The sequence below is a fragment of the Hipposideros armiger genome, unplaced genomic scaffold (assembly GCF_001890085.2).
Source record: "Hipposideros armiger isolate ML-2016 unplaced genomic scaffold, ASM189008v1 scaffold_47, whole genome shotgun sequence".
Lineage (NCBI taxonomy): Eukaryota > Metazoa > Chordata > Mammalia > Chiroptera > Hipposideridae > Hipposideros > Hipposideros armiger.
This window is the reverse complement of record NW_017731397.1, coordinates 4,486,431-4,513,715: the sequence shown is the minus strand read 5'-3', so window position 1 is coordinate 4,513,715 and position 27,285 is coordinate 4,486,431. Positions and strand designations below refer to the sequence as shown.

The 27,285-nt window shown below is 40.1% G+C and overlaps 1 protein-coding gene across 2 annotated transcripts in view; it reads right to left on the bottom strand.

The window, feature by feature from the left end:
- The window catches only part of GARS1 (glycyl-tRNA synthetase 1), a 66,821-nt gene that overhangs the window by 18,653 nt on the left and 20,883 nt on the right, over positions 1-27,285 (bottom strand). The window contains exons 1-8 of one of the 2 annotated variants that reach the window (XM_019639942.1): positions 23,562-23,958; positions 14,933-15,034; positions 14,081-14,183; positions 12,513-12,654; positions 11,202-11,290; positions 10,746-10,822; positions 5,515-5,660; positions 3,188-3,337 (exon numbers count right to left, since the gene is read on the bottom strand). In XM_019639942.1, coding sequence (XP_019495487.1) covers positions 3,188-3,337; positions 5,515-5,660; positions 10,746-10,822; positions 11,202-11,290; positions 12,513-12,654; positions 14,081-14,183; positions 14,933-15,034; positions 23,562-23,780 — 1,028 coding nt within the window. In that variant the 5' untranslated portion in view covers positions 23,781-23,958. Of the gene's footprint in view, positions 1-3,187; positions 3,338-5,514; positions 5,661-10,745; positions 10,823-11,201; positions 11,291-12,512; positions 12,655-14,080; positions 14,184-14,932; positions 15,035-23,561; positions 23,959-27,285 lie in introns of those variants that run through there. The other variant, XM_019639943.1, reaches the window with a different exon arrangement.

Here is a 27,285-nt window from a genome sequence, read left to right as displayed (position 1 = left end):
GCCACTCGGCCGGCCCAATGTCCATGTCTGTTTTTAATTTGACAATAGCCACAACCACAAGATTATTCCTTTTAATGAAAAATCATTTTTAAAGAACAGATTAAAAGTTTTTAAAATTAAAAACTTAAGCAAATTTCAAACTTAAGCAAATGTCAGACACACACACACACAAAATGAGATACTGAATAGTGGCGTCCAAATAAAATGGTTCTCCTTAAAGTATTAGCAAGTCTTATACATTTACTAAGCAAAGCTCCCAATATTTACTCTTCAAAGGATGGGAAATTAAAAATGAATCAAAATTGTTCTTTAGCTTTTATAGTAGTTTGATTTCTTTTTTATTGCTCTGAACAAGTAAATGACTGATAATGAAACTGTACAGATGGTTTCTTTAGAGTAACAGCTTCTTTAAAAAAAGTACTATTCAAGACAAAGGACATAAGGCAAGAGTTGAACAAGCTAACATCAAGCTAACTCCACAATGGTGAAATAAATGTGCACATAGTAATGGTTTCCCAAAGAGATTCCTCTGAATGACAATTTAGTAGCTATTAGAGGGAAAAGTGTTTTAAGTTAATTTTATGATTCAAAATAAAAAATCTCTCTTCTTTTGAACACACACACACTCATTTACTAGAGCACTTCATGATTATCTCAAATGTTTTAGAAGTAATGAAAAATTGCTTAAATGGGTCCTAAAAATACAGGAAATGCATTGCAAAAGAGCTTTGATTTTTAAATTTTAGTTTTTAATGGTATCTCTTATTTGGTCCTTCAGCACCTATGTCTTAATTGTCTTTCAACAACTATCAACATCTTCCGTGCACAGAGATAGGAGAGAGACAGAGGCGCACGGTGTCTCTCCTCACAGAGCTTATAAACGGGCTGACAGCAACAGAACATCTAAATTGCAGGACAGATCAAAATAAGGGCCTTGCCCAGATTCCCAAAATAATCTGTTGCCAAGCTCTTTGCATCTATTCTGTCAAACTCTCACGGCTCACAGACAGGAGGCGGAAATCAACGCGAACACTGATTCTACCAGCTGCCTCTTGTCTGGAACTGTGGAGAACTGAAATACATATAGGCTATTAAGATGAAGCAAAAAGCCCAAAATGGAGTCACTTGTGCTAAGCCCCATGACAGCAAACCAAGAGTTAATACATAATCTAATTACAGTTTCCAGCCTCTCCCAGAAACATAACCTTTAATTGTGAACCTGGAAATTACCTGGTCAGCACTAGTGAGGCGGATGGAGGCTGCCTCCCTGCCCCTCAGGAGGGCGAACTTGCTGAAACAATGTATTTTTGCTAATAATCTCCTTTTACCACCCCCTTTCTAGCTTTAAAAACCTGCCATTCTGTACAACCCCTTGGAGCTCCTTTCTATTTGCCAGATGGGATGCTGCCTGATTCATGAATCAGTCAATAAAGCCAATTAGATCTTTAAAATTTACTTGGTTGAATTTTTGTTCTTTAACAAGAACTAAAACACAGAACCAATCAAAATAAAATTAGTACACTCAGCCTAAACAAAAGGAATCACAGCTATACAAAACTAATTATTTGATAACTCTATGTTATCAAGAAGAAATCGTAACACTAAACAAATCCTAGCCCTACCCTGGAACAAAAGCCAAGGGGACACTGACGCATGGAAGGAAGAGTGCACTGCTAGTCAGGGTCTTGCAGAGGCACATGACAAAAATGAGCCAAAATCCAGACAGGGTGCTCTGAAGCGACAAGGACCGGGGAAGCCCCACGGGCCTTTCACCAGTTAACTCCTGGGATGGCAGCTAGCTCTGAGCTGCTTTTCCTCTCTGCCACTTCTTAATCCACAGGCTCCAGGTTTTGCCTTACTTCAGGACCTGTACAATCTCTTAATAGCTACTCTAGTTGTAAATGCTCTCCAAACCGCTGGAGTTAGACAAGGTCAGTCTCACACAGCTTGCTCGGTATTTTGAAAGCAGGCTTGCAGATGCTACTGGGACAGAGCGGAAGCCAAAAAACAAAAGGAAAAAAAGACACAAAAGAAATCCAGACACTGAGAAATAAAACAGACTCAAATCTGACTAGTTTCTGACTGCCTTTTCTTTCTGCATGAGGGCTCAGCGGGGTCCTCCCCACCCCATTCCTCTAAGTTGTGTGAACTCTTTCCCCATAAGTCTCTCCTTTCTAGGCCATAAGGCTGGAGGGACTACAGGCCTGAATACGCAGCTTGGTCAGAACATAAGGACACTTCCTCAGAGGGTGTCACAGGGACCAACAAGACTAGGCAGATGGCTGGGGTGCTTTGATGTAGAGTCCGTGGCTGGGATGTGCTCTGACCCAAGTCTGTAATTACAGCCAGTAAGAAAAGAGGAGAGGAAATGGGTGTGGCGGCGGGGCTGCAGAAAATCCTTTGGGAGCCTAAGAAAGTTAAGTTTACCCACATGGCCTAATTTTTATATGGAATTTATTGCCCTAAGAGACATCAGCAAGAAAATGCACAGAAATCACAAAAAGCTTAAGTCATGCACAGATAAGTCATAGTAAATTTCTAAGAAAACTGTAGCTAAACAGAGCCACGATGGCCCTCCTAACACGTACCCGGTGTTCCGAGTACCTCTGACCAGGGAAGGTTAGAACGAGGCAAGAGGGCGTCTACACGAGAGTAGACAGGGGAAGCTTGGGACTGGCCTTTCTGTCACACAAGCCTTTCTTCCCCGAACACCTGGAAGAACACCATCTGGTTACCGAAGCGCCCTCACGCCAACCCTGGCAGTGCTGTCCTGGACGCCTACAGTGACCCTCCTGGCATGGCCATCACCCCATCCCCACCTCATCCTTCACTTACATCCATCACTATTGCCAGAAAGTGCCTTGGTTTAGACAACCAAGGCCTCGCCATCTTCAAAACGTATGATGAACACGGGGAAAAGATGATTTGGGAGCAGGTAAGAAACTTAAGCCATTTGTCACCCTCCTTTCCTTTCCCTTCAAGTTCACTTTAGTTACTCAAAACTGCCCGTCATCTCAGAGGTTACATTTGGAGATATAAACGTAAAACATGCATTTTTTGTAGGACAAAAAATAAGTACATAATCATGTAAGAATTAAGCAGAATTGTCTCAAAATAGCAAGCTTTCATTTCCAATTCAATGCCAAGGCCATTCACTAATTTACCAGTAGATTAACAGCAGTAGTACCTGACTCTGATCAGTCCAGATCGAGGGGAGATCTCATTTCTAAAAGAATTTCCAATCTGGGCAGCAGCAAATGGTAACTTTCCTTGGTTGAATTCCAAAAGTCGTTTGAAATTCAGGAAAATCCCCTGTGCAGTTTCTGGTCTCAAGTACCTATAAATTTAAATAAATCAGTCTGTTATAAAGAAAGAAATTATGTTTTTAACAAATCTGAAATTCCAGATACAAATCCTAAAAGTCCTACATGTCCTATTTTCACACAATGCTGTATAAGCCCTAAAACAAAATGTTAGAAATAAGTATTTTCCTCAGCAGCCAACATTCCCAAGCCAGGATTAGAGAATGCATCAGGTAACTGGTATAGTAACACTTCTGTGAGACATGTCATTTCATTTCATCACTCTGTTGAGTCAACATCACCTCTCTCATAATGTCCCTAAAACCTCTGATATTCTCCTGACTAATCATTTACCTGGAGACAGATGACAATTTCAGAGCCTTCTGAAAATCAGACCAATGCCTCAGCATACCTGTTACCCCACATGTTCAGTGCAACTATGGGCTAAAAAGAAGCCAGTGTGGGCTAGCATGTCACTTCAGAATTCACTCATCACAATCACCACACCATACCAGGCAATTGCTGAGGCTTTTCATGTCATGTTCTTCTTTGGGGTAGTTTAGAGTTGCAGCCAGAGACTTCTTCTAATAGTCCACATTTTTTTTTTATTAGTTTCAGGTGTACAAAACATGTAAATATTTTTTAGAGCACCAGATGGACTCATGTCTTGTTAGGGAGACCACTTCATAGACGGTGTAGAGGCCTGACCACGGTACTGTACATCGGAAGCTAATATTCTACATTTTAAAGATAGAGCCAAGCAAATATACCACTAGAGTCACTATCCCTCCGAATTTCACAGAAAATTACTGTGCAAAGCAACAACTAAGAAAACATGCCCAACAGCCTACTTCAAAATCAGTATTTTATGAAAACATCTTTAAAAACAAAGGAAAAACAGTAACATTTTACCTTCTTCTCACTCTAACTCAACTCTTTTGATATTTGTGGTCCTTTCCAGATTTCACCCAAATGTAAGTATAGCTACAGTTTATATGCATATTTATAAGAATGTATGAAATTATATATTCTTTCATTTATTTTATACTTTCCCATTTCTAAATAACTGTAAAAATTTCTCATATTTAACAGCTGCAGAGTATTCAAATAAAATGTTCTACTTTGCTATAATCTATTTAACCATCTTCAAATTATTGGATAAATAGGTTATTTCCACTTTTAATTTATATACCCTGCCAAGTATAGTTTCCTTTCCTCTTGAATCATTTTCTTAGATAAATTCCAAGGCGTGGGATGACAGAGCAGAGGCTATGTCCCATTTTATGACTCTCCGCATGTACTGCCAAAACGAACAGCTTACCTTTGGCCTCTTTCCACAAAATATCCCAAATCAACCCTGCGTCTCATTAAAATCATTCCAGTAATACATTCTGTCACATTAATTTTTATTATTCTTTAGTTTCTACTCCAGGAAACATGATCCATCTAGTTTCATCTTATAAAAAACCTACCCTCTCTCACCCTAAAATGAGACCATAAGAAAAATGCCTGAAGCTATGAAACGGAATACTTTGGCTAAGTTTGTTAACAACGGACAAGGAATCTGGAAATACAGTCTAGTTCTGGATCATGCTGTCAACTCTTCAGGTTTTCTTTACTCTGTGAAAACCACATCTTTTAAATCAACACGCTAAACCTGTGTTGTCTAATATGGTAGGCCACTAGCCACATGTCTATTTAAATTTAATTGAAATTAAATAAATTTTAAAATTCCATTCCTCAGAAATACTAGCCCCATTTTAAGTTCTCAACAGCCACACACAGCTCCCACACTGGACAGCACAGACACAGAACACTTCCTTCACCGCAGAACATTCTACTATACGGTGCTGATCTAGATAGATGGCTTCTAAAGTCTCCTTCAGTACTAAGTTCAATGACCTTCAAAATCATTCTTCAACAGCCTGCCTTGCACTATGCAGCCGTAACTACAAGATATGATGATGACACACTTTTATGTCTATTTTATGGCAAAAAAAAAAATCAGCATATACACTAAAAAATTATATTCAGAAAGAATCAGAAGAAATAAAATTTAGGAGTATGTCTGTCATAGCATCTCCTTAGTATATTTATCTGCACTTTCCACATATCACTTTTCCAAATTTTTTCTTCGTGGCTGAGATTGTATTTACCTTTTATTACAAGCAATTTTAATAACTTTGTTACATAAACAATAAGTGGTACATACCCAGGCATGTTTCCTCCAGGCCCAATGAAGGTCTTGAACATTAAGTTAAAAGACACTGGAGGGGACAGATCATTTCCAGTGATGGGGGATTTTACATTGTAGTTCACAAAAAGATCCGCAAGTTCTTGCTGTCCATAGTTATCGAGCTGTAATGAACATGCCAAGAAAATAACTAGTGTAAAAGACTGCAAAAACACAAGGCATAAGATAAAGTATTACATATTAAACCCCATCCGTCGTTAAAACTCACCCAGAATGAGATCAGAACTAACCTAACCTTCACGATATCCACTGTCAAACCGTAACCAGTCTACATGCTTTTCATTTAACTGACATGGAAATGAAGTATCTTTCTGGGATTGACCTAAAACTCACACATTCACCATTTCACAATGAAAGATAAGGCAAAATCCCTCTTGTTCAAGGATAAGTAATTGGTTGGCAAGAAATCTGAAATCACGTAAATAAGTTTTCGAAGTTGAATTTACAACTCTTCATATTTAAGAGTCAGGTGCATGTCCCTGATTATTAATTAAACGTGCACATAACTTTCCTTTCCCACTGGATATTAAGCTCCGTGCAGGTAGAAGCTGTGTCTTATTCATCAGTGCATTTTCTAGTGTATTGTACAATCTATACATTGCCAAACCCTCTAAAATGATATATGACCTCCAATTCAACAGTTTCAAATGACTATGACAAAGCATTTAATAGTAAAGAATATTTAAAACTTCAAAAAAAAAAATCTAATGGTAACAAAATAATTAGATAAATCAACTCATGGCAGTAAGAACTGAGGCTGTGGAGTCAGAAAAACCCGGGAAATCACCCAACTCTACCACATATGGGTTGCGTGACTCAGGATTAAATTCTTTCCTAACCTCTCCGAGCCTCAGTTTGCTTATGTGGAAAATGGGGGAACAGAACCTACCTCACTATAAAGGACTACTATGAAGATTAAATAAAGTAATATGTAAAGTACTTAGCATAGGGCTGGCACACAGTACCTACTCAATAAAATGACAATTTCTATTTTCTCCCCTCATAAATCCAGTGGACGTTTTCATTCCACAGAAAGGTAACCTACGCACATTAACCACATGTCCCAAATTTGAATGAACAATTAAAAAAAAAAAAAAGCCCTCTAGTCTCTATTTCTATAGAAGTTCTTGGGGAAATTCACTAAGTGTCAAAATCATACCATTGCCCAGGAGACTGGATCAATGAGGAAACCGTTCCAGTGTCTTCAAGATGTGAATACCATAAAAATAAGCGGCTCTCTCTACTTGAGGAGAAAGTCAAGAGTACGGGGAACATCTGTTTCCCAGGCAATTCAAGGATATATAGTGCTTTTCAATAGAAGATAATGAAAAAAGGAGTCAGGAAAGAAACATTCCAAGGACACAGACAGGAATCAAAATTCCATGAAGGAAAGGAATTTGGCAATATCCAGCAAAAGTATATTTGTATGTACCTTTTGATCCAAGTAATCCCACTTCCAGGAATCTATCCCAAAGACACAATAACAAAAATATGAGAAGACACAAGCATAAGTTCACTGCAGAACTATGTGTAATGGCAAAGGTGGGAAAGACTATGGCCACCAGTTGGGGACTGATTCCATAAACTAGTCCATCCACACAATGGAGAATTACGTGGCTATAAAATGGAATAAGGTGTATCTCTATATACTGTTCTGGAGCATTCTGAGTTATTTTGTTATATAAAGAAGGCAAGTTGGAGAAATGTATGGCATGCTACCATTTACCTAGAGGGGGCATACCATATCATATGTCTTTGTTCATAGTCTATAAAAAAATTAAAAGGGTTTTTATTTTTTCAAGTTTAAAACTGGTTACCTATGGAAATAGGAAGGGAATAGAAAAGAGGGACAGCAGGTTTATCTGACTATACATTGTTTTCAAAGTTTAACTTTGAATATGAATTTTTTTTGCTGTAACTATAAAACAAACTTAAATTTCAAAAACTAAAACTCTAAAAATTCAAACTGAAACAAAATAATAGACTAACTGCACATCCAGCTGGAGGCTGAGCTATTCAGAGAGAATGACTCCAAGTGACTTTAAACAGTGATTAGACTCCACATAGTAGAGTGTCCCTAAGGAAATAAAGAACAAAAAAATTGTTTAACTAATTTCAATATTCATATTGTTGCGGGCAGTGTTGGTGTTGTCACTCTGAGATCATTAATGTGTTGAGTGTGGGACAAAGCATATTAGCAATTATGCTGGAGCTGCTGAGAACTGGGATTTTTGGTGTGGGTCAAGGAGATACAGATTTAAGATTAATAAAGCAAAGCAAAGTCCCATACCTAATGTTAAGTGTACATTTCTGAAAGATACTAGGGAACCAACTCATTGAAAACAGGTTAAAAAAAGAAAAGATGGGGCCAGAGTGGGTGGAAATCATTTTTCATTAAAAATAGTGTCTCAGAAATCAAATAGTTGATATGGGGAAGTTTTTCTATATAGAAATACTCTAGCTAACAAAAAAGAAATAACAAAATGACAAAAATCATCATTTTGAAACCCCTAATCAATGAATGAATCCAGGCAACGATCATCTCACAGAAGAGATAACCTCCTAACAGAAGTACATTATACCACTTACTAAGTGTCTTGCCAAAAATATCTAATCAAGCCTCTAGATCAGCGGTTCTCAACCTTTCACAGGGGTCGCCTAAGACCATCGGAAAACACATATTTTCGATGGTCTTAGGAACTGAGATACCGCTCCTTTATCTGTCTCCAGGCCCACATGCAGATACGCCCACATACGAGTACCCGGCAACCCCTGTGAAAGGGTCATTCGACCCCCAAAAAGGTTGCGACCCACAGGTTGAGAACTGCTGCTCTAGATCCAACTGCCAAATTATAAGAAACACAGAAACAAAGGAACATATGAAACATCACTAAAATAATACAATCAGCCAAATCCAGATAGTAGAAAACACTAAAGGAAGAAAGGTCTCAACTTAAAAAAAACAACTTTCTTTTTAATGAAAATATAAAAAAAAAAAAGATGAAGAACCTATACCCTGAAAGAGATTTAAGAAACATATCAACCAATCACAAAGTATGGACTTCATCCGAACCCCAATTTAAACAAAATACTGGTAACATTTAAGACCATCAGGGAGGGCCGACCTAGTGGCGCGATGGTTAAGAGCTGGCTTGGGACGCCAGAGGGCCCCGGTTCCGATCCCACATATGAGGGCCAGTGACACTGCCCTCTACAGCTAAGATGCTGAACAACAGCTCAACCTGGAGCTGGGCTGCCATGAGTTGCCGGCGACGGCGTAGGCTGCAGCCCCTGCTGCAGTGTGTTGCCATGGGCTACCATGTGTAGCCAGAAGCCGGCAACTGATCTGCCTCGCCCGGGAAGAGCGCAATGATGGTGCCCACTTGGGCCAGTGAAGCAATGTCCTCCACAACTAGACTGAAGAACAAAAGGACAGCAACTTGTTTGTTCCCCTTCCCCCAATTCCCCAATAAAAATCTTTAAAAAAAAAAAAAAAGACCATCAGGGAAACGTACAATACTAAAAATTAATAGTACTGTATTTACCAAAATAACAGCAGTGAGGTTCATGTTCTTTTGATTTTTTTCTTGTCGAGATATAGAATGAAATTCCCAGATATCATAAAATGGTGTTTGAGATGTGCTTCAAAAAAAATTGAGGCGGGGCAAAGGCAGGAAAGTGAGTAGGGAATAAGCTCAACAAAATTCGATAACACTGGAGCAGGTCCCTAACTTTTCACTGAAAATAACATTAACAGCTGCATATGTATGTGATGTGGCAAATCAAAAAACGCATTTTGAGTGCTCTCCTAGACATGAATCTGTGATGAAACAGAAAGTCAGTGCTCAAACTATAAAATATGACTTAACAAATCAACTAATTACTTCCTGCTCCTGACGATTTACTTGGAAATGAATGAAACTGTTATGATCAAAGGCATATACACACAACACTGTAGTGAGTCTAACATTCTGAACAGGAAACAGAGTAATTAAAGGGTAATTAGAAGCGTTTTTCATTTCTTCTTTCTAATAAAGGTCATGCCTTTGGAAAAGGAAGGAAATGAGAAATGATTATGTGGCTATAACAGTGTCAAAATGCAAGAATTTATTTTCTAAATCATAAAGCAACAAGCTTCACGCAAAGGATAAAATACACTTCACAAGGACCCAAAATAAATTGCCAGATGAAGAAGATTTTCAATTTAAATGAGGAAGGAGAAAAGTTCTCAGCAAATGTTGGAAAGCTAGATATCACACAGAAAAATTAGCATGTTAAAAAATAATTAGGCCAACAGTGGAAAAATATCCAGCAAATTCTCAAAGCAAAAAGTGAGGAAGTCCTTCATTCAGCCCCACATATTTACATACCGATGTAAAGAAAACACGTGTAAACACAGGACTGGCTGTTGTTTTTTCTTTTGACCCAAGGAAGTCAATAAAGTCTAACAGGTGAGCCATGGTGGACCTCATGGTCAAATACAGCATTGGAGGAATGGGCTTTGCTTAAACGAATACACAAGGTGAGAAATCAGCAGCAAATATACAGGGACATGTGCGTCTGCCTGGGACACGTGACGTTTTCATTAAAACCTTAAAGTGGTCTGTGACCCACAAGAAGGCTAAGAACCACCTCTGATATAGAAGGTCTTCTTCCTGCACTTAGTGAAAGTCAGAATAGATGGTCTCTCTGGTCTCTTTGTCTTCCCTAAAATCTGTCAACTTTAAATAGAAATTCTAAAACTTTAGTCTACATGAAAGGCAGGGGCCTGCTCATTGGGTCCTCAGGATTAAGAGCATGCAGTCAGGGACAGCGCAGCCAGAAGCAGATCAAGCGGCTGATGAGACAGCGCTCATAAAGATGCCTGCCCCCAAACCTCCACCTTGACACGGAACACTATTCCTGCCTCTGGTTTTTGCTATTAAACCCAGAAAACTGGTTTCCAAGGAGAGAAAACAAATTTTATGACTATTTAGCTAGACTTGCTAGTTTTGACTAAAATAAAGGGTTAACCACAAAAGGTAGAGAAGAAAATGCAAAAAGAGGTGCCATGAGGAACCGAGGTAAACTTGGCTTCTTAACAACTGTGTCACAGGGTCAGCACCATGTGGAATTTTAACAGTCATCGAGTGCTGAAAGAAAGACAGCACCTCCCTGAGTTACTGTGATAACATCTCCCAGGTACTCACCTGAGCCAAGACGCTTTCCATCTCTGATTTCTTCTCAGCAGAACACTTCTTATCAGACATCAATTTCTGTAAATGAGCTACAAGGACAGTTGGTACACATCAATTTCAATCAAGGGGGAAAAGGACAATGCATTTTTGAGTTTCAATGCTGGACAGGTTAAAAAAAAAATCCAAGGATAATGTTCTTAATTTATATGAATCCCTCGGTTGATTCTACAGAAAAAGTAATGATGTTGGTCTTGCCTTTTGCTGACTTAAAATTTCTAATTATCTGTATATATAGTTTTTTTAAATAAAGGACTTCATCTGTGTACTTCAGATCTGTGACCTTTAGTCTTTGTATATTATGTCCTCCCCCCAACATTTAATAGAAAAACTTTGAGAAAGGTTTAATTTAAACCTTTGTTTTGATCAATGCTACTTAAAAGGATATTTATCTGAGATGAAGAATCATACCTTTTAATAGATGGTCAGCACGAAAACACTCTCCATTTTTTACATCTTTCACCATGAAGTCAGCAAATTTGTCTACGTGGCCAGAGGTCCTAAGTTAACAAATGCCAAGTCAATTTGTCATGTTGACACAAATTGACACACAGATTTTACCTTATAACCATTCCCCTTCGATATGTTTAGCCACAGTTTACATCTGTGAGCCTGGAAGATGGAAGCGCCCATTTGTATAATGATGTATATCCATGGTAGATAATAACGTATGCCAGAGAAAATTCTTCATCAAATTTACTCCTATCCTCTACCCAAGTTCTCCCTTCCCGTAGGAAAAACAACATCAACTAGATTATATTTTTTCACAAATTGTCATAAAGTCTGTGCTACTTTGCAGAACCAATGAACCCATGCCTACCCCATTATTATTAGTGACCTAAGCAAAGACCAAAACCACGGCGATTGTGACTAGCCAAGAATCACAGCTCAGTGCAGACACTGAATCTGAAGGGAGAAAGTCCTGTCACTGAAACCTAGATGGACACTGGTGTTATTTCTACACAGTTCCTATTAGCGGAGTAAGTGGCCAAAGAATAAGTTGTTCTGCTCTTTTAGATCCATCATCAGAAATTCATCTTGTCATAATTGGCTGAAATTGAGAGCCCAAAGGATGCAAATAGTGAAATTAGTTCTTTACCAGGCAACATTAAATGAAGTGATGAGATAAAATAATGGTTAAGAATCCCTCTTTTACAGTTTTACATTCAAGAAATCCTGCTCTGCTTTCAACAGTGTTGGTAGGAACAATCTAAATTTCTGCATTGAAACCTCAATACAAATAGTAGTATTTGATTTAAAATGTATACACACCTTTGTCCAGAACTTCTAAGAATTTACACAAGGGAAATAATCAGGGATACACGAAAATTCATCTACCAGGATGTACAGTGCAGTCTAAAATCAGAAACAATTTAACTGTCTACAATATGGCAGTAACTAAATAAATTACAGCACATCCATAAAACAGGATACTACACTGTTATTAAAAACGCTTTTGAAAACTGATGACATAAATAAACATTCACCTATGTTACGTGAAAAAAAGCAGTGTGCTGCTAATTTTGATACATATATGGGGACTTACAGAGAAAAAAGGCAGGAAAAGGCAGGAAGATCAATACAATTTTAACATGGCTACGTGTGAATAGTAGGTGAATACTTCATTTGTTTTTCTTTATTTTCTATTTTCACAATGAACAAGTCATTTTTGTAATAAAAAAAGTTACTCAAATAGGCATCTTAAAGAATTTCAGCCCTTACTTTAAAACTGGCTCAGGGGTGAGCATGGTGCAATCAATCTCCAGGATCTGCTCCTCTTGGATAAAGTGCTGCCTCCAGGTCTGAATGATGTTGTTCTTCAAAGCACATCCAACTGGCCCGAAGTCATACAGACCGCTAACACCTGTAAAACACGAACGAGGGAAAGGTGTACTTCACCTTGTCACTCTGAACAAAGGAAGACAAGAAAACCTGAGAAACGGACACCTGTAAGACTTCACATACTCCCTAAAAATGTACTAAAGTCAACAACTAAAATGCCTCAGTACTGAAGAGCCTTACCACCGCCGACTGACAGAAGTGAAATTGAAATGTTCTTGCTTTGTTTACTACTTCCATAGTAAGAATTTCAAGTAGGATTAGCCAAAAAAAACAAAGAAAAAGAAAAGAAAAAAGTCTCTCCATATACAAGAAACAGAATGAAAAAAGGTTACAGTTTTCTGCCATAGAAATCAGAAAATAATTTGTTGCATCAGCTGACAACAATAATCTAAAATTTTAGCACCTAATTCTCGAATTTATTCTTGGGTATTTGAGCCACTATTTAAACATTTAGAGATCTGCTTAGCCAAACTCGAATCAAGTTTCAGTGGCAAAGTACTAAAAGTGAATATTGTTTAAATGATTGCTGTTGACAATGAAAAATAGCGTTCTACATTTAATCAGTGAATTATATTCCCCTACGTATCTTCACATAGCATTCAGAAAGATGCAGAGCTTTATCTACATACCTATGAAGAATGTTTTCTCCGGGCAGTTGCCATAAAGGATAATCTAGGGACTCTGGTTTATCACGGCCCTTCTGTGAAGGTGCACGGTATAGGTGGCCTGTGTGACAATGGCCCTCTAATGCTCCAGTCTCCATAGCATTTTAAGAAGTCTATCTAATACGTACAGCTGGCCCTTGAACAACATGGGGAATTAGGGGTGCCGATCCCCATGCAGTCGAAAATCCACTTATAACTTTTGACTCCCCAAAAACGTTAACTGTTGGGTTGTCGGAAAAGTCATGATGTATTTTTTCTCTTTTTCATTGCAAAAATGCATCATGACTTTTCCAGCAACCCAATACTAATAGCCTACTATTGACCGGAAGACTTACTGATAACTTAAACAGTCGATTAACACATATCTTGTATGTTATATGTATTATATATTGTATTCTCACAATAATGTAAGCTAGAGAAAAGAAAATGTCATTATGAAAATCATAAGGAAAATACATTTATAATATTTATTAAAAAAATTTCACATACAAGTGGACCCATGCAGTTCAAGAGTCAACTGTATATCAAATGTTTAATACCTGGGCCCCCAACACTTTTATTGCACCATAATGAAAAAAAGATGTCTTCAAGAATAAGCAGGGTGGAGGGAAATAAAAACAGATTTTACACCAAATGGCCGATTCTAAGCAAATGGAAGCAAAATATCTATCCTCTTCTTTGTGTGACCTCATATAATTAGATATCAGTTGACAAGCCATATTTTTAAGAACAATATTAAAGCCACTAATAACACAATTGTTCTTTCTATTATTAATGCCCTACCTCCATAAATAGCAAAAGCTTGATCGTAGAAAAACCTCCTCTTCAGGGCATCTTCCATTTTTGCTCTGTCTACAATGTCATCTTTGGGTTGTAATGCCAGCTCCTGTATGGGTTTTTAAACAGAAAACATGTGGCTGGAGGGATGAGTGGCAATTTGAATTTATATGTGTGAATTTAGTTTATTCCTCAGCAAAATTCAATATAAAATTTATCACACAAGATTTTGATAACCTTACAAAAATAGCAACCTTAGGGTTTTTACCCCCCTTTAAGTTACAGAAAAGATACCTTTACTTAATTACTTAGGAAAGTATATGAACATTTCCAAGGTTACAAGCCTAAGCTTATTTAGATGCAGATACTGATAAGCAATATCTGAATTCTTAGTGGATCACTGAGGCCAAACAGTGGCTTAAAACTCCAAACTGTTTCAGCCTGGTGATGGGAGATTTATTGTTTGAAAGATTTAGGAGCGTGTATCAGATGCACAGACCTTCTCCTTAAAAGAAAAAAAAAATTGTAAACACAAAACCATTATTTCCAGGCACAAGAGAATTCATAAAGAAGAACAAACACAATGCCTTCCAGGGACATCAATGTCTAGGGTATGGGGGGAGGAGCAGGTCAGCCGTCAGGGCTTCACAGAAAAGGTGATATTTTTGAATTGCCCATTGAAAGAATAAGGAGTCTGTCTGCCGGGTAGACGAGATAGGGCAGGCATTCTGAATAAGCAGAGATAAAGCAAATGGTGCCTGTTCAGAAACTTTTCTAGGTCGTTCCCACCCACAGAGATTAAATAAAGGTGAACAATCCTATACTTACATGTTTCCTATTTTAGGATCCGACACTCACCTTGGCTTCCAGAACCCTCTTCCGGGCTTTGAGCTCAGCTACTGCTTTGTCTACATCTACTTGGGGCGCTTTATCTTCTTTCAGTTTTCGCACTAGATCTCCCTAGACAACAAAGAGAATTTACATTCAGGACTGGCTTCAGAAGTCAAGAAAAGTTAGGAATGTGTTTTTAAGCATGCCTTTTAAAAAGTATCTGTGTAAGAATTCAAATGTTTATTATGTGAGAGGTCATTATGAATAAAGGTCTCTGCCCTCAGCATTTATAATGCAGCAGAATACACAAACAAGTACAAATAACTACGTTCTAAGGATTTAAAGTGATTATTACTAGTGTGGTGTTTTTCCTTTGGAGGGAGGGGAAAGCTGGAGGAGGAGAAGAGAAAAGCACTGATAAAAGTATAAAAGAGCAAGGTTAGTACCAAGAACAGAAGAACCAATAAACTGACCACCGTCTTCCATCTCTCTCTGACTGACTGAGTTTTCCACCTACTTCTCCGGCCATTTCTTCCCAGTTACTACTGGGTCATCTTCCTCTGCCCTTTTCTTAATTGTTGGAAGGTTTTCCTAATTAGTTTCTATTGAAACTATTACCTGTACACTGATTCCCACACTTAGAATAAAGTGATGGAATAGGTAACCTGGGAAAGCAAACAAACAAAACACTACCTACAATGGCCCAGGAAACCCCAAGCTGAGAAATTAAAGTCACCAAATTGACAGAGCCCTTGGGTGCTGAACAGAAGCCACTGCCCTCTGGAGGAGTAAACCTTCCACACAAGCCTTTCAGGACTTTCACAGAGTAACGTCACCGAAGCACTCAGCTCAAAACTAAAAAACCCATAAGGAAACAAGCAATCCATGAGTAAGACTCAGCACCAATGACAAGAGAATAAGATGTCCCCAAAGTATTAGAATGATGAAAAATACTTTTTAAATGCTTAAGCTGTTAAAAAGAAAAATACAGGGAGAAATAAAAAAATGAACAAAGAACAAGAGACTATCAAAAACAATCAGGGAATTGGAAAAAGAACTACACAGATCATCTGGAAATTAATCACTGACATTAAAAACTCACTGGACAGGTTCAAGGGCAGATCAGATACAGCTGAAGAGAGAATTTGTGACCTAGAAGACAGACCAAAAGAAAGTATCCATGGATAAATTCATGGAATGAAGCAGAAAGACAATGAGTTAAAAACATAAATTAGGTCATGAAGATATAGAGAAAAGGATGAGAGTCTGATATTCCAACAGAATAGAGAAAGTTTATGAGATTATATCTGAAAAGATAATGGCTATGAATTTTTTTATAATTGCTCAAAGACATGAATTCTCAAAATTAGGAAGCACAATGAAATCCAAACAATATGCAAAAGTCACACCTAGACAAGTTATAGAATATACAGTGCTTAAGAAGGGTTAAAGACAGGGTTTTCATACTTGATCCGCTGATGGTGAAATCCTAGCAAGCTAAAACCTCTGTAATATCAGAACAATACTAACCTCATTGGATTGTTATAAAGAGTAAATGAAGCAACTTAAGTAGAATATTTTCAAAAGTACCTAACACAAAGTAGACAGACATACAAGTGTTTGATAGCTGTGATTATGCTATAAAACACCTCAACTTGGTTGTGGCCTAATTGTTTTTTAGATGTATCAAACCCATCTTGTTTAGAACTGAATTATTTTTCCTGCTCCAAACTTGTCCCTTCTTCTGCGTGTTGCTCTCCACTTGTTAATGGCAACAAAATCTACAATACCACTTCCCAAACAAGAAACATCAAGTTCTCCTGCTTTACCCCCAGCATCCAGTCAATTTCACTTCAGAATTTCAAATCTAATCTCTCCCTCTCACCTCTCATAGAGGAGACTGTACACCAGATGGCCTGTGTGTCTCGCATCCAAAGGTGTCTACACCATTACTCCTGGCACTAATTACCCTAATTCATGTCATTTCTCTCCCACCTTTATATGCCTCCTTTTCACTAGCACATAGAATCCCTAATTTGGTGACTGACACTACTACCCCAATGTCTTCAATAGTATGTGTCCTCTTATTAAAAAGTGCTTCCCTTTACTTAATGAAATGCTACCACATCCTCTATGAAGTATTTCTCAAAATTTCCAACCTTACAATAGCCCCTTGGGGACACGTCTTCCCTTGAAGCTGTCTGAATTAGAGGCTGGCTTTTCCCATAGCCCTTTGATCCTCAGGGAATGGAAATGGAACAGATGTCCTCCTTATGCATCCCTTCCTTCTCCTAAAACCCCTGCTCCTTTCAAGGGCTTGTCATCACCCTATTCCCTTGTTGACATTTTCCAGGCTCCCACTTACTACCCCTCATTCAATGACAGCCCCCCTCTCCTGCAGTTCACACTACTTTAGAATGCCCCTATCAGGAGGTGAAAAACTGTTTATATAAGTTACCTGAACCTAGAACCTGATTCTGCTTACATATAATCAGAAGTATTTTCCCAGTTTTAACATACACTAAATTTTCCAGGAATGCACCCAGGAAAATATAATTTAAAGGAAGGCTATACCTTATTTTATTCAGTTTTACAAAGTTGTTAGGATTCTAAACAAACAAAACCATGTGAGCAATGGCAATGGCACTGTGGTGTCTGAGCACCCAATACAATATGCCTTTAACAATGTGCATTTATAGCAACTGCATTCACAGTGAACATATTTATAAGCATCTGCTTACTTCAGCATAACTTCCAGTGGAGTCATGCCTCCACATTTGCATATTAAAATACATATCGTTTCATCAGAAATTACTTTTCATTTCTTTGTATTATATTTACAGCATTCCGTGTACATATATATTTTTTTGTAATTAGATTTAGTAAGTATTTTGTATGAATTTCATTACAGGATAGTAATGGCAAATTCCAAAGTATCTAGTATAAAAGGGGGAGCTGGGTATGAAAGTCAGAGCCACTGAATTAGCTATTCATCTTATGCTCTTATCATACACAAGTAGTCTGGTCTGTCATTACACTGGCAGTTTCTTCCCTATTATCCTGACCTCTCTAGCTAATGCAACACCCTCAGTCAGCGTCTAACTTTATTTTAGCTTCTTCATCACACAAGATCAGAAATCACTCCATCAAGGCATTGGCTCACCTATGTAACATGCATTTTCTCTCTCCCTGTCTCAGGACAGCAATTTTGGCATGTCCGTTCTGGTACTCAAAGTATTTGTTGACTGATATCAAAACCTAAACCCACGACAGTGCCAAGCACTTAATATTCAGTAATATCTACTGGTTTATTCTTTACTCATTCAGTGTTCTTTTTCCTTCCTTTATCTTTCAGAACATCTATCTCATGTTTGCCAACGGTGTTTTTTGATGTAAATAAGAACTCTGCGAGAGCCTTTATTCTGAAGAGGTTCACAAGTAGTAATTCTTTTTGAATGTCTGAAAGAAGCAGGCCAGGGAGTCTTCTATCTACCCGTGTGTCAAGCACTGCCACACGCTCATATTTCACCTACTTTTTCTTTTCGAGCTTCCCAAAGGGCACTGGCAAGCCCACCACAAGTAAAAGTACAGGTAGGGAGAATTTAAAATTAGTTTCCTTCCATCACTTTTAAAATCACGATTTGTAATGACTGAGTCCTGAAAACAAAAGAATTGGAGGTGATCTAAACACAAATGAAAGTACTTAAGGATTCCTAATTTCTAATTATTTTTCTTCTCTCTTCTTCACCGCCCAACTGGGGGGGGGGGGGAGGGAGGGAGGGAGGGAGAGAGAGAGAGAGAGAGAGAGAGAGAGTTAGTTCAATGAAACTGATGTGAAACGTCATCAATGTCTTTAAATTACCCTTAAGAAATATCAACTAGAAGCTTAGTTCCTGGATAAATTCTCGCCATAAAAACGTATATTTGAACTAAGAGCAAAGCAGTTATTAGGTGAAATACCACTCTGCAAGATCTTCACGGATCCTTCATATATATCATGACACATATTCAGCTGGCCAAGAAAAAACAAGAAAACATTTCTTCAACTTGGTAAGGTGTTTGACTTTACACACACGGGGCAAGAGGGTTCTTGTTTAGATTAATGCGTTTGTCTCAGATTTCCAGGTGTTTTATAGCTATGGACCAAAACTTCATAAACTTTTCATTTGCCCTTTGTGGATCAAGCAAGAGCTTTAATAGGCACTCTCAGCTCAGAAGACAAACGCAGAGAAAAATCCAGGGCTCTTCACCCTAAGTCTCTAACTACTACTAACATCTGGGTTTTATCGGTGTCCTCCCAATTATAGTAAAAAAAAAAACGAAATATTAAAACGCAATGTTAATTCACATCTCTATTCCTATCATTAGTGATTTAGACAGTAAATCATCATTTGAAGACCATCCAAGAAATCATTAAAAAGGCTTTTCTACCATCCTGTCTTATTGGTATCCAGAAGACATCACGGTTTGGTAAAACCAGCATTCCACTAAGCCACAATCATTTCAGAATAATACCTAACATTTTATCAAGAACTTGCTATGTATTGTGGGCAGCATTCTCAGTATTTACACGGACTAGCTTATTTTAATGTTTATAACTCCAGTCCCGGATTACATATAAAGAAGTCTGACTACAGAAAGGTTAACCAATTTGCTGAGCGCCGCCTGCTAGTAAACAATGAAGTCAGATCCAAACTCTGGAAATACAACTTCAGAGCCTACACTTTTAATTGCTGAGTGCACCAACGTAAAAACAGGCAGGAGTATAAAGACAGCCCGTCCAGCAATTCTTCAAAAACCTCTTCCATCTTGACAATTAAGTTTCTGGTTTTGTTTTTTTTTAATTTTTGCTGTTTTTAAATCCTTCTTGGTTATTTTTCTCCATACTAGTTACTTTGTGAGAACATCAAGCTACATCCACCTAAATCATTTGAGAGTGGCCTCTTAAATCCAGACAACGATAAGAAAAGGCCTCACCAAATCTCTACACCAGTTCCTCTCTAAACCTCTAGATCAAGTAAAAGTCATCTCAACGGGTCCTGTTTGTACAATGAGACCCCGAGACATATATTTCTTCAGCTATGCATCTCACTTAAGGTTTAGACAAAGCCAAGAGAGAGGGCAGCAAGTCTGACAGGAGGGTGTGATGAACACCGTTAAACGCTAAAGACGGGTAAAATGCCGATCTCAGTAAAGGATCCTTCGGGCAGCAGGCAAGGGCAGTGGTAGTGGCCAAGGGCGGGGTGCGGTGGATAGAAGAATGATGGGCAAGGAGAACATGGAGGCAGGGCGAATATCGGGAAAACTCAGGGCTGTACAGGGAAAACAGGCTGGGGACCCATTCTAGGCAACAGCCCAAATCGATCTTCATATAAATCAGATACGTCCATTCCCCTAAAGCAGCAGCTCTACAACTTATGGTCTCAGAACCCTTTATGCTGTTAAAAATTACCAAGGACCCCAAAATGCTTTTGTTATTGTGGGTTATTTCTATCCATTTTTACTGCATTAGAAATTAAAATGCAAATTTTAAATATTTATTAATTCATAAAAAATAACAGTAATGAATTTTCTAAAATTCTAAGATCTCCTAAAAAGTTTATTTTATTATTGGCCACAAATATTATCAGTTGTTTTCTTGAAATGACAGGCTCCCTTCACTCATTTTCCAGCAAATGAATGCCCAATACCCAAGAGTGAACAACAATACTTTGTCAGACATTTTACAAAGTGTTGAATTAAAAGAGGCAGATGGTTCAGCTTGTAGCTTAGTCACACAAATGTTTTTCCTGAGACAGTCATCATATTTCAATATGCCTTATGCATACTTCTCATTTTGTCACACAGAAAATTAAAATGATGTATGACAACAGGTCTGGATTTAATAAAATTAATAATTTTACTGCTCCATCAAGGACACTACAGCAAAACTCACTTCTTTTTATTTCTTTTTTTTTTTTAACTGTTCGAGTGTGATGAGGAATATAATGACATAGTTTGGTGCTCCTCACCTGATCAGTGAGTGACAAGGGCAGGCAGTTTTACCCACCACTGCTTTTGCACCATCAGTGCAAATGTGAACACAGTGAAAAAGGAAAATAACATCTTATTATGAAAATGGCTTTGACCTCAGGGACTTACAAGGGTTTGCTGATCACAATTTGAGACCACTGCCCTAGAGCAACAGTTTCAAAACAAGACACTCCCATTTCATCAATACATGGTTAAAAAAAAAAAAAGACAATGTATTAGATCTTTTTTCAAAGCTAAACCTACTCAATATAAATGGCCGTTCTTTATTAAGACTTATGGTCTGCTTTTTTTTTATTGGGCTGTCGGAAAAGTCATGACATATTTTTTCTGTTTTTCGCTGCAAAAATGCGTCATGACTTTTCCGACAACCCAATATATTAAAATATCCCTTTTTTTTTAATGAAATGAAAGGGGAATTCAGGTGGCAGTTTGATGATTGTACTTTTTTTTAATGTCCTTATTTGGAAAAATAAAAGCTGGCCACCCTATGGTAATTCCCAATTTTTTAAAAACTCAATTGTCCTAGGGTGCCCTTCATCAAACAACGAATGCAGTTTTCCTGATGCCCTCCTACAAGTTTCTAAATTCTCCAGGAAATAACTAGGAACATGCCATGGGAAAACATGTCAATCAACAAACCAAACCTTTAAAAGCAGCAGCACCTACATAGCCTAGCAGATTAGCAAATTAATAGGAAACACATGTTTGTCAGAAACACATCCCACTAACCAGACCAGTTGCTAAGCACCTTAAAATTCCCACTCCAAAGATGTCTTCAATTGCACAAACTTCACAATGGAAATATGTAAAATGGATAGATGGGACAGTGTGTCTCATTTCCTCATAAGCAAAAAACAAGAAGGGTGTAACTAGATGTCTTTAAATTTCCTTCCAGCTGACACTGGAATCAGTGTGATTCGAAGTTCATATATGTGTGGTCCTGGAAAATTAGAAAAAGAACATGAACTAACTTACACAGACGAACTTACATATTCAGAAACTATCTTAAAGTACAAAAAAAAATTAACAACCTAAAAAAGCCAACATAAACAATACACAAGCTAGTAATGGCATGGGAAGGTTGCCCCTCCCATCAAAGTTTACTTCAGTTTTCTGCTTCCCCAGTCTTACTGCAGATGGGTAATTTGCACTGCACTTCCAGGCTAACGTGGCAGAGGGAGGGGTTTGGACACGTGTGTTGTTTTTTTTTTTTTAATGAGATGTAGGACATGAAAGCGAAGGACATAAAAAAATTGAGAGTTACAGAAAAGACAAAGGGACCACACCTAATTTTATCTGGGGCTAGTGGGAGTAGGGAGACGGAGAAGCAGCACACACAGAATTCTCATGCCAATAAATGAGATAAAAATTAAGCCCATAGTGAAACCGCAAAATAAAACACTACTGAATCAGTCAGGTTCAAACTAGCAAGAAGTAGACATTGCAAAGTGGCAGGATTTGCTGGATTTGCGGCAGCTCTGCCCAATGAATTATTTCCGAGAGAGAGGGTTCCACCCTCTGTAGCGAAGGCAAGCTATTGCATCAGGCGTCCGTGCAGGAGAAACCCCGTTTCATGTTGACTACGAAGTCATCGATCCCCGGGCTCCTATTCCAAGCTTTTGGGTCTACCTAACTGGGTGTGAAAATCCATTTGAAATAATCCTTTCCTTGTCCTCTCTAAATTCCGATATCCATGCAGTGCCCTAAGAAACGGAGGCCTGGACAGACCGCCAAGTCCTCCAGCCACGAAACTTCCCTCCCTTCCGCAAAAGCAGATTTCAAAATGTTCCATACGAAGGATGGCTGACTTCACCGAGTAACTCAGCAACCTTTACGGTTTTCCCAGGTGTAGGATCTGAAACTCACTCATTCCGAGTGCCCTTTCGGAAGCCAGAAAAAAAAAAATGACAGTAGCGAAGGAAGAAGAACTCACATCAGTATTAGAAAAAGGAAAAAAAAAAAAGTTCAGCACATCCCCACATCCACGTTTCAACTATTTTTATTTTCTCTGCCGGTCACTCGGCAAACTAAGCACGGAATGAAGGAAGGTGTCAAGGAGGAAGGAGGAAACACTACTCAAAGCATCCTGAAGGGTCCGGCTGTATATAAGACGAGAGATCCCGCCGTCGCCGTGGCGCGTCCTTGACCAGGAAGGGTCAGGACCCTCGCCACCCAGGTGCACAGCCCGCACAGCAGAGGCTGGGAAGCTTGAAGTTGAGGTTACTGAGCTAGGACAGGAGGAGAAGCGAAGGGTCACCGATCCCAACGCCATCGGAGAGGGAGGAGGCGCGCGGGCAGTCACAAAGATGGGCAAAAGGAGACCAGATCGCGAGCGAGGGGCGCAGGGTGTCGGAGGGGAGCCGAGGGAGTCGCCCAAGAGGAGGGACGGACGGCGGTCCATGGGAGGGAAGGTGGCCGACGCACCCGGGGACCTGGTCCAACGTGGGGGAGGCGAGGAAGATGCCAGGAAACCAAGGGCTCCCAGAGAATGAAGGAGAGGGGGTACCGAGCCAGGTGGACGGGCGCCAGGGGAGAAGAGCGGGGAGGATAACCAGGAGGGGAGGGATGGGGAGGAAGGCGGGGGTCGCGCCCGGGCCGGAGGGAAGGCGCAGAATGCCGGTACCTGCTGGCGCACGGCTAGCCTGAGAGGTGCCAGCACCTCCTCAGCCCCAGCGCCGTCCATGCTGCTCCGGGAGGCGGCGGAGAACAAGGTCGGGGCGGGGGCGCGCGTGCTGAGGGGCCGGCGAGGCAGGAGCAGGGGCCGGGCCGGGAGCCGGGGCGGCAGCGACAGCAGCAGGGAGGCGCTGGCGACTCTAAGCAGCGCCGGGCGTGGAAAGGACATGAGCCGGCGGCTCTGGGCGGCGCGGAGGATACGGCGGCGGAAGCAGCGCGCGCTGCCGGGCCCCGAGCATGATGAAATCGCCGCGTAAACGCCGCGGCGCGCGCGCAGCCGCACATTCCACACGCCGCAACGCGGCACCGGCTCGCCGCCAGCAGATTCGACACAAACGCCCAGGAAGAACCCGGGATCCTTCAGAGCTCCAAGAGGGCTAGCTAGCTCCACCTGGGGCGCCCAGGAGGGCTGCGGGGTCTCAGGTAGCCCCCTGCGAACAGCGTTGCACAGTGTGATGCCTCAGGCCACCCCGAGGGTGGACATTCAAGGACGCAGCTCCATTCGAGCCGTGCGGACTGAAACTCACGCGGACCTTCAATGCATAGGCTTGTACACGGGCGCGGACACTTGGGCTGACACGCTGGGAAACACACTAGTGTTTCTGTTCTTTGGCCCCTTGGGCCTTAAAGGGTCTTAAAACATCAAATCTGATAGGGGCTTAGATTCAATGTTGCGGAAGCTCAGACGTTTCTCAGATGAGGAAACGGGGCACGAGGGTTTAATGAGTTGCCCATCTTCACACACCCATACCTTGCCAACGTCAAGACAAAAGCTGGGGAAAGGGAGAGGAATGACGGACTTTTGGGAGAAGATCCGTGTTGATCAGCCTTTGTAGGGCGAGCAGGGTCTCAACCAGCAGAGATGAGGAAAGGAAAGAGGCAAAGGGACGAGAACAAGCAGGGAAACGCGACAATGCAGGGGAGTGGATATGAGCTATCCAGCAGCCCGGGTCCCCTGTGAGGGTCTTACCTCAGCGGACCTGACTTTGGGGGATGTCTCCCTTCCTCCCTCCTGCCCCAAGGGTGGGTTAGCTGGAAAACTGGATTCCCTTTGCACAGAGGGAATAGAAAAATAAAATGTGTTGGTTGTTAAAATAGCATCGCTAAGAAAAGGCCTAAAATGAAAATGATGGGAAATGCTAAGTGATGCACTGGGACTCTCCCGCACTGACAGGGGAGTCACTGGTGCAGCCACAATGGTAGAACTGTATCTACTTGAAGCCAACCCTACACCTTCCCTGTGACCAACAATTCCAGCCCAGGGGTGTACACGAGTAGACAGGCTCACCAGAGTGAAGTCACCTTTCCCAGGTGTGAGAAAGTCCATGTTATGGTTCTGCCTGTTCCAATTTGTAGAATCACACGCTGTGAAAAGTACTCCCAATTTAGCATCAGCAGGGAGGGTGGCTGAAAAACCTTCTGCTATATTAAACAATTCGTATTTTTTAAACTTTTCTTTCAAGATTTGATATTTATTCATCATAATTTTTATTTGGCTTTAATAGGTCATTTAAAATCTATCTTAAATATGAGAAACAATTTTAATTTTTACATCTGCTCTTATTTGCATTGTTACTAAAACATTCAAATTCTGTATCCTTTAAATCCAATTATATATATATATATTTTTTTTTAATTCTTTAGATCAATACTGTCTCATCCATGTTCGTATGAGGACAGTGCTATCACTAATCTCCCAATCCATTCTTCCCCTTCCCCAGTTCGCCCTCCCCATGGCTACCTGAGTGATTATTTCTAAAAGGCAGAGCTGTGGCATGTTGCACCTCTGCTCAGGACGCTTCACTAGGTCCATGTGGCTCTTAGCAGAAGTTCCTGTCGTTTTCCTTAGAAAGCTACCTCTGCAGGCAATAATAATAGCTTATAATTGTTGAGGGCTTCCTATGCACCAGTTGGTATTGTAAGTTATGTAATTTATTTACCAAGCTAATGAGATAGGCTCCATAATAATTCCCATTTTACAGATTTGGGATTCAAGGCACCAAGATATTAAGCAATTTTTCCATGGCCACACAACTATTAAGTGAGCGGAGGGCTAGAATGTGAGCTGGGGGCAGAGGCAGTTGTACCATGTGGCTAGTGAAGCTACTGAAGCCGTAAGTGAGCATCAGGACCCCTCATTTGGATGGGCTTTTTCAAGGTCCTGCGAGAGGCCCTAGCATTGCATACACCCGGTCATAGTTGTTTTTTTTCTTTTCTTATTAAAGTTCTTTATTTGAGGAAACAAACTTTGCGCATACATTGAAATGTACAAATCTTAAGTGTACATTTCAGTGCATTTTGAGAAAGGAATACCCTCTTTTAACCTGTGTCTCAAGATAAAGAGCATTTCCCTCAATTCACAGAGTTCCTCGTCTCCCTACAGAGATACACAAGGGGACTGCTGTGTGAAGACAGTGACACAACTGGGAGCCCAGGAACAGCAAGGGTTGACAGCCACCACCAAAGTGAGGAAGAGGCAAGAAAGGAGTCTGTCCAGAGTCCCAGACGGAGCCTGGGCCTCCTGACACCTTGACTGTGGACTTCCAGCCTCCAGAGCTGAGAGAGGATACATTTCTGTTGTTTTAAGCACCGGTTTGTGGGACTTTGTTATGACAGGCCTAGGAAACTAATACAGAGACCATGGTTATTTTTTCATCCTCTTAATCTTCATTCTTTCTGATTATAAAAAAAAATACTCGCTCCTTGGAAATTTCAAATATTACAGTAATATATGACTTGGAAATTGAGAGTCTGAGCGGGAAAGAATAAGGAGGAAAGGGGGACTTATATTTTTTTAATATGTAGACTGTATCTGTGTTATTTGCATTGTTTTACAGAGTGAATAACCTCTACATTTTGAAAATATTTTTACATGGGATAATATGGAAAGTCCTTCAAAATCTAATGTCTTAGTGATAAATACTATTATTAGCTGTGTCCACAAGATGTACTGTTTCATACAAATACAAGTTCATTTCACATATATACATAATTTCCTACATAAGTTAGAGAGGACTTTCTCATACATTCTTTCTGCAGGGGAGGGGAGAGGCGAGGCTTGGTCTCTGGTGCTCTATTTCCCTCTGTTTTTCTCTTTCTCCTTTCCAGAAGTTTCCAACAGTTTAACCCACTCCTTAACTCCTTTGAGTTCTAGCCAATGGAACATGATTGAATTTGTTGCACACCACTTCCCAGCCTGGCCTATATGAACTCCCGTGTGCCACACTCCATGCTGTTCCCTCTTCTGCAGCTGGAAATCGATGCCCCTGTGTTAAAGATGGCAGAGCCTGGTTCCTGAGTGACTACGTGGAACAGAGCCCATTGCCTCACCCCTTTATGATAAGCTCTTTGAACTGGTGACATGAGCAAAGAGTACATTTCCATTGCATTTGAGCTATTATACTCGTACATTCTGGTCTGTTTGTTAGCGCAGCAAGCTTGCCCTAACTACTCTAGGACCTCTGGGCCATGTATGAGAAAGATGGGAAGGCTATCTGGGACACAGAAGAGGGAGAGGGTGAAACGAGCAGTTGAGTGACAAAAGCTCTGCTTATACATCCCTTTTTAGGAGTACAGAATTAGGCAAAGCTTTGCTCATCCCACAGGCTGATGGGAATTATCCAGAGAGAGTGGACTGACTGGTGGCCCTGGTACATTTCCCTGGGTTAGCATCT